General features: G+C 43.3%; 1 protein-coding gene across 1 annotated transcript in view; it reads left to right on the top strand.

Annotated features, from left to right (window-relative positions):
- The first annotated feature begins 4,970 nt into the window (after positions 1–4,970).
- Positions 4,971–10,264, top strand: part of HSPA4L (heat shock protein family A (Hsp70) member 4 like) — a 48,397-nt gene continuing 43,103 nt past the window's right edge. Inside the window, exon 1 of the mRNA XM_054563364.1 lies at positions 4,971–5,286. Coding sequence (XP_054419339.1) covers positions 5,180–5,286 — 107 coding nt within the window. The 5' untranslated portion in view covers positions 4,971–5,179. The remainder of the gene's footprint in view (positions 5,287–10,264) is intronic.

Below are 10,264 nucleotides of genomic sequence, written 5' to 3'. Positions count from 1 at the left end.
ATACCTGAGCTCCTCTTTAGCTGATTAACCTAACTGTAAATTCAAAGGGCTCCTTTTCTTCCACCACTATCTTACATGTTAGTATTCCACAGGGAGCTAGTCATAAGCTCTTTTTGTACTACATATGCTCCCCAGTTCATTTCCTCGCTATATACCTTTTGTTTCAGATGCCTTCTATATACCAGTGACGCTCAGATTTCTCTGAGTTTTCAAATGCAATTCGATAGTCTTTTGCACCCTTTTCTCTCTATGTTTCACAGCATTCTCTAAACCAGCATTTCTAAAATCTAACTCATTTTTTCAAATCAGACTTGCTTCTCTTTCCATAATCCTTATCTTGATTAACAGTACACAGCAATTCTACCCAGTCACCCACACTAGAAATCTGGGAGTCATCTTTGCTTTCTTTCTACCTCAGTTCATATAGCAAATAAATCACCCACTCTTGTAAATTCTACTTCCTAAAATTTCTTGCATTATTTTCTTTCCATTTTGATTGCTATTGCTTTCAGTCAGGACTCATTGTCACTAATATGTGTGCTATTTTAATAACCCCAATGAGCATAAATGCTAAGCTGCTGTAACAAAGTGACTCAAAATACAGTGGTTTATAGCATGGGTAGACCTGGAGGGTATTATGCTAAGTGAAATAAGTTAAACAGCAGAAGACAAATGCCATATAATTATATGTGGAACCTAAAGAACAAAATAAACAAAATAGAAACAGACTCATAGGTACAGAGAACAGACTACTGGTTGCCAGAGGAGAAGAAGGTTAGGGAACCGGGTGAAAAAGATGAAAGGAGTGGGAAGTACAAATTGGTATTTATAGTTACAGGGAGGTAAAGTACAGCATCAGGGATACAGTCAATACTGTAAAAACTATGTATGGTGCCAGAAGGGGACTGGAAATACCAGGGGAAACACTTCATAAAGAAAACGATTATCTCATCACTATGCTGTACACCTGAAACTAATACAAAGTAAACTGCAATTTAAAAATTTTTTTAAAATGCAGTGATTTAAGTAAGATGTGTTTCCCTTAAACAATGGTTGGGAAGTGAGCAAAGACAGCATGTTCTCTTTCCATGAATTCCTTCAGAAACTTAAGCTTTTTTAGCCTTTTGTTCTCATCTCTTAAAGCAGGGCTTCCTAACCTTTTGTATACTGTGGACACCTTTGTTACGGTAGTAAAACCTATGAACCTGGTATAATAGTTTTTAAATCCCTAAAATAAAATACTTAGATTTTAAAGGAAATTTTTAAATATGGCCATTAAAATATTAAATACAAATTTGTGATGTTATAGTATACTTTTTAACATTTACAAGATCAGTGTTCTAATAACTACTGTAACTTCATAGTATTAATAACCATCAATGTGGTTTGAAATAATATGTGTAACAATTAACAGTGTGGTGGTATATGATTTCTGAGAACCCAAGTTTGCTAAATCAGATGGGCATCTCTTCACGTATCTGAGTGGCAGTGATGCATTACAGATGAGACCCAGAAGCCAAGTGGACTCAAATGTATCTTCTTAAAGTGACTCTGAGTCAGACAGAGGCTTGCTTATTCTCAGAGAGACATACTCAGTCCAGGAAAATCTGATTCCTATCATGGAGGTTTGGATTACTGGTAGAATTCACTATTTGAAAAGATGGTTACCTAAGGAATAATGTGACAACTGGCTTAAAACCCAGGTGCATTATATTTAAACCTCTGGTTGAGAAAGTGGACATAGGGCAAAGAGCATCTAGGAGGCAGATCAGAAGAATCAACCTTGGGTTTCATTCTCTGCATCTGTAAAATGGAGTGACTGGATTAGATCATGTCTTGAGTTACGAAAGGGGTTCAAAGTAATTGAAAATAATAGTAAAAATATAGAAGTTTGTGAATTACAATTGTTTCTGAAATACAAGAATTACGCACTGGAAAAAAAAACCTGATTTTTATTGGTGAGAAATTTCACATACTGTTAATACTACTGTGATTTGTGCCTACCTTCATAATTGAAGTAAATGTTAATTTAGGTTTAAGATAATCACCCCTTAAATTTATCTATGTATTCTGTGGGGACCTGAGGACCCCAGGGGAAAGAACCACATATTAGAGCATTGTAATATCTGCATAGTTAAACCTGGGTCTCTGGCTAATCTATATTTCCATTTCCAAGAAAAGAAAAAGCAATCAGGGCAGGTGGAAGTTACCCATGTCACATATACACATTGCTAATACCTTAGTTACATGGCCATCCTGGAAGGTTGGAAATAGTGTGTAGTTGAGCAGCCGCATGTACAAGGCAAAATAACAGATTTTGAAAGACAACCAGGAGAGTGCCAGTCTCCTAAATGACCCTTGTGTATCCAACCTCACCTTGTCCTAACGCATTCTTAACTCTGCTACCAAATTTTTTAAACTCCAATCTTACTGTGTCCGTCTGCATCTATTTCAATGTCTCTAATATAGCAGTACATCCTGAATTATAATAGGTCATCTGAATTGGGGGATATTAGGGAGAAGTTTTTGCGAGTAATTTATGAGTTAATATGCCCACTAAAAATGAAAATTGGATTTTAAAGTTACATATGTGTAGTAGTTTTGTTCATGTATGTATAAGCTTTGGGGATTAACAAAACAGATACATGAAGTGTTCTTACAGTATTGTGGACATTATTTCAGTAAGTGAAAGATACATTTTTTACTTTAAAACAGAGAGTCCTCATTCTTGAAAAGGTAACCTACAGGATAAAGACTTCATATTCTTATCATGGCACACGTCATCCTTCATGATGTAGCTCAATTCCAGCAGTACATCCTCTCTCCTAGGCATTGCAGGCATACCAGTAATTTGTGATTCCTGAAATACACTATTCTCTTTGCAGAGTTAAGTAACGTAAGGCCTTACTGCTATTAAGCTGGGTGAGCCTGCCAACTACAAACCGAGTCTGTGTGACCCCAAAGCCTGTCATACTTTTAGGCACTAGGTACACTTCATCTCTGTAATTGTAAAGAATGTGATGATAATCTCTCCTGACTGCAACTGTCTTTTTAATCCGGAATTTTAAGTGTTTTTTTAATAGAAAAATTACTCACACCCTCCAGTTTTACAGATAGAAAGCATGGCTAAATACATGGCTCTAGGAGAGGTTCAGGATACTCTGGAATAAATCTAGGAGGTGGTGGGGCCCAAGAGGAGGATGGCTGCAGAGGCAACTCAATTGGGAGGGGTCACCCGCCCCTGGGTGGGGCTGGGGGCGGGGCTCTGTGGGAACCAATCCCCTTTGTGCTCACGCAAGGCCTGCCGGGAGCCCCCCTCGGTGCCCTTCCCTGTGGCGCCCACGCGCAACTCCTGCTTGTCTGGTGTGCGTGGGAAATGGCGGAAAGGTGTGACTCTTTAACATAGAAAGACCAGAGGCAAAGCCATACTGCACGTTTCAGCTCCTCAGTGTTGCCCTCGAAAATGGACTTACTGGTCCTCCTAGAAACAGCAGCAGGCGCGGTAGCCACACTTGCTGCTGCTGCTATCGTAGCACTGATAATAGTCAAAAGCATAAACTCTTTTAAGAAGTGGACAAACAGCAACAACAAGAGTACTAAAGCACCTGATACAAAATTCTACTTGGAGACGGCAACAAGTAGGAAACAGGATGAAGAATCAATTGAAAATGAACAGAAAACATATGAAGAATTAGTCGATAAGGAACAGAAAACATCGCAAGAACAGGGTGCGATAGGACAGGGAGCATCCCACGAATTGGGCGAGAAGGACCAGCAATCACATGGAGCGCTGGGCGCGAAGACACACACAAGCCACCAGCAGTGGCATGAGCAGGAACGGGACAGCCATGACGAGCGGAACCAGCAGGGACAGGACGGGCCAGCTCCGTAAGTGTGAACCATGACTTTGGTAGTTTCAGGCTGGCAGGCAGGCAGGCAGGCATCGGGTGCCGACCAGGCGAACGGGGCGACGGTTGGGCCGCCCCAGGCTCCTACCCAGCGGACCACTGGGCCGACGCTGGAGGCGATGCCCAGGCTTGCCGGTGTCATGGTGACAGGGACACCCGTAGGGTCACTTTCCTGTAAAACCGGTTTTCAGAGGTTAGTGGAGGCGGACTGCATCTTTAGAACAGTGTGAAAGAAGTTACGAGAAACGAAAGCTGTCAGCGCGCTGGTGTCCTGAGAGTTGGGTTTTGGGTACTTCAAGCCTTAGTAAGGACGAAAAAAGAAACCCCACAAACCAAAAAAGCTGGTCAGTTGTCTTTGACACGACATGGAAGCGAAAAGGCTTCCTTTCCCCCACTGGCGGGGCCCCTGGGCAAGGCCAGGCGGCCACGCCGCACAATGGGCGCCACCTCACAGAGCCGGGCGCGGCGGCGGCGGCGGCGGCGGCGGCAGCGGCGGCGTCGGGCGCAGGACCGCGGACCCTGCGAGCGCACCTGCGGAAGCACATGGGCCCCTCGGGGCGGCGAGGCCGGCCGGTGGGTGCTGGGGCTTCGGCTAGCCCCTGGGAAGTGGCACCGGTCAGCGCGCCCGACCTGCGCAGGCCTCGGCGGCATCCGCCAGCAGCTCCAGGCGTGGCCCCGGTTGCCAACAACAGCCCAGGGGCGCCCCCGAGGCCGCTGGCCGCCGGGCGGGGGGGCCTCCTCTCACCCAGCCCAGCGGCAGTCCCCCCGGCCGCCGCGCGAGGGCGAGCGAGCCAGCGCCGTTTTCCCTCCTCCCTGATCCTCCCCGCTCCGCCTTCCCCACTCTCCCACCCCGCGGCTGGCTCAGCCTCCTCCATTTTCCAGATCTTTCTCGAACCCTCAGCTCCTGGGGCAGCCGTTGCCCGAGCGCTGACGGAAGCGGCCGAAGCCGGGGCCCGGCGCAGCCTCGGGCGCGGAGGAGCGGCTCGCGCGCCTCCCTGGCGGCCGAGTGCGCAGGCGCAGAGCGCAGTAACTGCCGGTTGGAGGCGGCCGAGCCGCAGTGGAGAGACCTCGGCGACGGAGGCTGCGGCGCGGTGGCTTCTACCTCTCCGGGGCTGCCCGAGGCGCTGTCCTAGATTCAGAGCGTAGCGACTTCGGGTCACCTCTCCTTTGCTTCTTGTAGGAGTCGCATTCCGAGGAGCAACAGCTCCGGAGAGGACGCTGTCCCCAGGCGGGAGGCTTTGGCACCAGCACGCCGACCATCCGGCAGCGGAATGTCTGTGGTTGGCATTGATCTCGGCTTTCTCAACTGCTACATCGCTGTAGCGAGGAGTGGCGGCATCGAGACCATCGCCAATGAGTACAGCGACAGGTGTACCCCGTAAGTGCCATACCCGTTCCTAACACTGGCCCTAACGCTGGGTCCCGCCCGGTGGCACCTCGAGATGCGCGCGGGTCCCTGGGATGACAGGTGCACCCCTCCAGCTGCCGCCTCGAGAGCCCGCTGGTACGCAGGCCCCGGTGGGCGGCGGACTGCCCGCCGCCTCGCAAGGCTGCCTTGCCGTCGAGGGCCGGGGACTTGAATAGTTTGCGCATCCCTCCTTTCCGAACCCGCACCCCCCCCCCCCCGCCTCGGTCCCCGCGGCCCTGCTGTAGTTTCCGTCCAGGGACCTCCTCGACGTCCCGAACATGGAGAAAGAGCTCCGGTTACTTATCGTGGGGCTTGCAGGAGATTCCTGGCCACGGGCGGGCACCGTCGCCAGCGGATTGAAGAATCCTGCGTTCATTCTGCTCTTCCCCCTTTCCCCGTCTCTCTCTGCGTGAAAGCTTTTTCGGGGAAAAGTAAGAAATGGAAGCTTAGACTGCATACATCAGAAAATGAGTTATAGGCTCACCCGGCCCAGAAAGCGCTCCTCCCCATTTCTTTCTTTTTGGGGGGCGGGAGGGGGTGAAGCGGTTGAGAGGTGCGTGGTTTTACCCCAGCGTCCTTGAGAATCGCAGGTGATGGGGCCGGCCTCCAGGGGCGTGCGTTCCTGGTGCCTTAGCAGGGGGGGAGAATCGGGGACGGGGTCGCCGGCCTCCTCCGGGGGAGGTGGCGGCGGGAGCGCCCATCCCGGGCGTGTTTGCGCCGAAGGAGTTGTTGGTGGGTCGGGACCGGCTGTCCTGCATAAACATGACTGTGGGGTGATTCTGTTGGGAACACTTGATGAAAGACTTAAAACGAGTGGCATGATGTCATGGAAACGTGTTCCCACACGCTCCATTGTTTCTCTGGTCTGGGAAGTTGTTGGCACAGAATATAATTAAGGCAGGGATAAGACAAATTGACGTCTTATTGTCGACTCCCGGTACCGGTCAATTTATGAGGAAACCAAGTTTCCATTTCGTAATTTCTATGGAGAGGTAGCTAAATACATTAATTTGACCCTTCGGAATGGTCCAAAATACAATACTTTAAATATAAGACTAATCTTTACCAAGGTCAGTGTTAATCTAAGCCTTTTTAGTGATTAAATTACTATAGTTCTAGGAATAATTTTTAAATATGTCAAGAGGTGGAAGAGTAGCTTACTTGAAGCAGTCTGCTTTGGTTTCTTTGAAGAATATTCTAGAAGGTTTTATGCTACCTTTTCTAGAGGCATTATATTTCTATTGAAATGTTGGATCTTTACTCAAGTATAAACAGAGGTCAGCTAATCTTCATAGTACTGTTAGAACTCTCTTTACGTGTTTTTCTGGTTTTGATGCACAGTGAGAGGCTGAAGCAGTAGTTGTATGACTTCATCTCCACAAGATTTTTTATGGTATGAATCTCATGTATTTAAAACAGTATTTCTCGCCTTCCTCAAACTGAAGAGTGCAAACAATGAAAGCAGCGCTTGAGTCGTCATGAACCCTGGGGACGGTGTCGGTGTGTGTCCGCTCTCTGTGCCCGGTCCCTGTGCACCCTGCGCGCACGTGCAGGAAAGAACCGGGAGGTCGCACCCTTCCTTTGTCAGCAGAGCAGGTGGGGGCAGCCTTTGGCTTCAGGGGCTTAATCTCTGGAGAAGAAATGAGAGGTAGGACTTCCCTAATCCTTAAAACTTCATTCTAAAACATCAGGAACCAGAACTGTAAGATGTACTGCCTTTCCCGGGCTCAGAAATCTTGGTAGTGAGTCCCTAACTCTTTAAAGATCCTGGCTAGACTTACAAAGAGAGTTCTTTAAAAATTAGTCTGCTCGTTTGAGTCCAGAGGTCTCTCTGTTAATATTCTGTAGAGGCACATTGACTAATTCTGTGTGGCTGAGATTTAGTGTATTTCTGGTTTGTGTGTAAGAGAGCCACTGCTAATATCTAGATTTAATGACCGTAACAAACTAGAAATTTCCAAGGTGGAAGGATCATATTCTTAATTAGCTTGCATCAGCAACCATGCCCGTCCTTCCCTGGCTATGTAGTATGATTTACCTCAGGAATGTATCTTTATTGTTACTGAATTAACTCTCCACTGTAGCCCAGTGTTCTTACTCTGTATACTTATTTTTGTGGAGCTTAAATTATTGAGGGAAAATATATCCCTTCCTGATCCCTGGATACTTATTTATTGAATGTCTGTCTTGCAAAAAGCATTATAACAATTAGGGGGCATGTAAGTTTTCTAATACACCGCACTGCAAACTAGCTTTTCAGAAAAAAATGTTTTCCATATTTCATTTGCTGACATCAAGGTAATATGACACAGGTATTTCTAAGATGCAAATACATTGTGAAAGGATTGTGTGGAAAAGAGGATTTTCCTTGGTTTAGTTTGTTTTAGCATCCATGCATTTTCACATTTGTTTCATTCTTTAACATACTTGATTATGTATACGTGGGAGGATACTACGTATAAACCAAGGACAATTTAATGAAACAAATAATTGCTTAATTTTGGCCTGCAATTAAGGGGCCAATGCTAGGTAATTTAACCTGTTCTTCAGATTTCACCTCTGTAAAGTTAGAGTGCTTGTCCTAGCCTCTCTCCTCATCTCATGGCATCACTTGAAGACAGAGAAAAATAACATGCATAAAATGAAAAGGAAAAAATTAGCATAATTTTTCTGAACATTTTCTTTAAAAATTATTAGACAAATAGTACATGCTCTTTGTAGAAAAGGTTAAATTAAAAGTTATAGTTCTTCTACCCAGAAAAAAAAAAACTTGTATGGTTTTCCCGTATGTGGGGTTTATATTTTCTTTTTATAAAAACGAAGTGGCAATAACTATCTTTGTAACTAAATTTTTGACCCTTAATGTCTTCAAATACATTTCTAGAAGTAGAGTTGCTGTGTGCACATTCGAAAGGTTTTAGATATGTTTGTGTTGTTCAATTAAGTATAGATGTGGGGATTGGAATTTCTATTCCAACCTTAAGTATATCAAAGTGATTAGTTTCACACATGGGGAAAAAAAACTGCAGCCAAGGATTCTCATTTAATATCAGATTAAAGCATGTGGTCAACTAAAACATGTTGCCTTTATTGATAGTAGTGCTTACACTCTCAGTGAATTTGGTATTACTAGTTAACATTTTTCCATAAGAAACCTAAAGCAAAGTTAAGTATCTTGACCAAGAAACTAGTAAGCAATGAAACAGATTCAGTTTCAGGCCTCTTTGACCCCAGAACCCCAGTGTTCTTCCATTACCCATTGACATGAGGATGGTATACGCAGGCTAGGTGAATGTGGATGTAATGATCAAAGGGATAAATTACCCGGCTAGGCAGGTAATTTATGTATGGAGAAGTGTCTTTGCTCGAAAATCAACAAACTCATTTTACTTTTTGATGGTTTTTAAGAAATATCATCTTGTTTTAATATGCTTTTAAGTTATTTTAATAATGTAAAATTTTATTTTGTTTAAAAAATTCATTAAAAGAATATACTAACACTAAATATGTTCCGAACTTCACAGGCTAACAGTGGCTATAGTTGGATAGGAGGACTTTTTAGGGTGATAGCATTTGTGGCAAGAAGAGGCTTTTACGTTTTTTTTATTAAATATTCTTTGTACTATATGACTTGCTCTTGTTTGTATGTTTAACTATGAACTTAGGTCAACTTTGGTTTAAAATGCTGAAATATTACACAAAGTAAATCTCCCGATTTGTCCCTTTTTAACCACCACCTAAACTTAAGTGTGTGTTCCTAGTTTAATGCAAGTATGTGAGTGTATGTACATAAGAGGATTGTTTCTGTATTTTTTTAAACAAAGTAGAATTACATTATACATATTTTGCACTTTTTTAAAAAAATGTATCACAAACGTCTCAAACTTGTACATATGGCTCTAATTTACCTCATTCTTTTTAATGGCTGTGCAGTATACCGTTGATTGAGATACACTGCTGTTAGTGGAAAATTTTAAATATTATTTTGCTGTTGAGAAACAAAAATTCAGTGAACATCTTTCACTTTTTTAAATCAAATTATGTCGAGATGGGTGGAAGGGCAGATGTTTCACACTTCAGCATGCCAAAGCTAGGGCTGTAAAATCTTTTAGTATGAATACTATCTACAACAAAACAAAATGTACAACAGAACAAAATGAATCTCCAGTCATTGCCTTGAATTTGTGGGAGAAAAATTCTAAAACGTTTCTTGAAAGCAAGGAATGATAAATACAAATTACATAATATCTCAGTTTAAGGTATTTAAAATGCCATTGGTAGTCTTTTTGGTATTCGGTCACATCAGGACAAACTCAAAAGCATAGCTGTGCTCTAATCAAACTTTATTTACAAAGATAGGTGGCAAGCAATAACTGCAAACCCCTGATCTAGAATGTTCAATTTATTGTGCCTACTTTGAACTGGTGGATTTTAAGTGAGATAATCAGCTTTTCAAATAATATCTTTAATCTAATATTTAATAGTTAATATATCTAATTATCGGCTTTTAAATCATTGTGTCTACCTATATAAATATTTGTGATTTCTGTTAATGGTTTCAACTTACAAACTAATTTATTTATGGATTATGCTTACCAAAAGCATTTGGAAACTCTTAAAAGATTTTTTTATTATTTTTATATGTTAAAATGTTTTATCCATTATCCATACTGAAAGGTTGAAAAGTTTTTGTTATTACTAAACATAAGACCTGAAAGAAATCTTATTTTTCCAAGAAAGCAAATGGTAACAATAAGTCCATTGAGAACATTTTTCCCCCAGTTCCTCCTAGAACAATTTTTTTCCAGAGAGTTAAATTTGGGAAATGATAACCAGGTGGGGGGCGGGGGGCGGGTGGGGGTGTGTGTGTGTGTGTGTGTGTGAGTGTGTGTGTGTCTACAGAACTTCTCAGATTCCTTAATTTACTTGGTAATAAGCTTTTACCAAC

The sequence above is a fragment of the Pteronotus mesoamericanus genome, unplaced genomic scaffold (assembly GCF_021234165.1).
Source record: "Pteronotus mesoamericanus isolate MK-2021 breed Mesoamerican mustached bat unplaced genomic scaffold, CSHL_Meso_final contig_163, whole genome shotgun sequence".
Classification (NCBI taxonomy): domain Eukaryota; kingdom Metazoa; phylum Chordata; class Mammalia; order Chiroptera; family Mormoopidae; genus Pteronotus; species Pteronotus mesoamericanus.
This window is presented reverse-complemented; position numbering and strand designations above follow the sequence as displayed.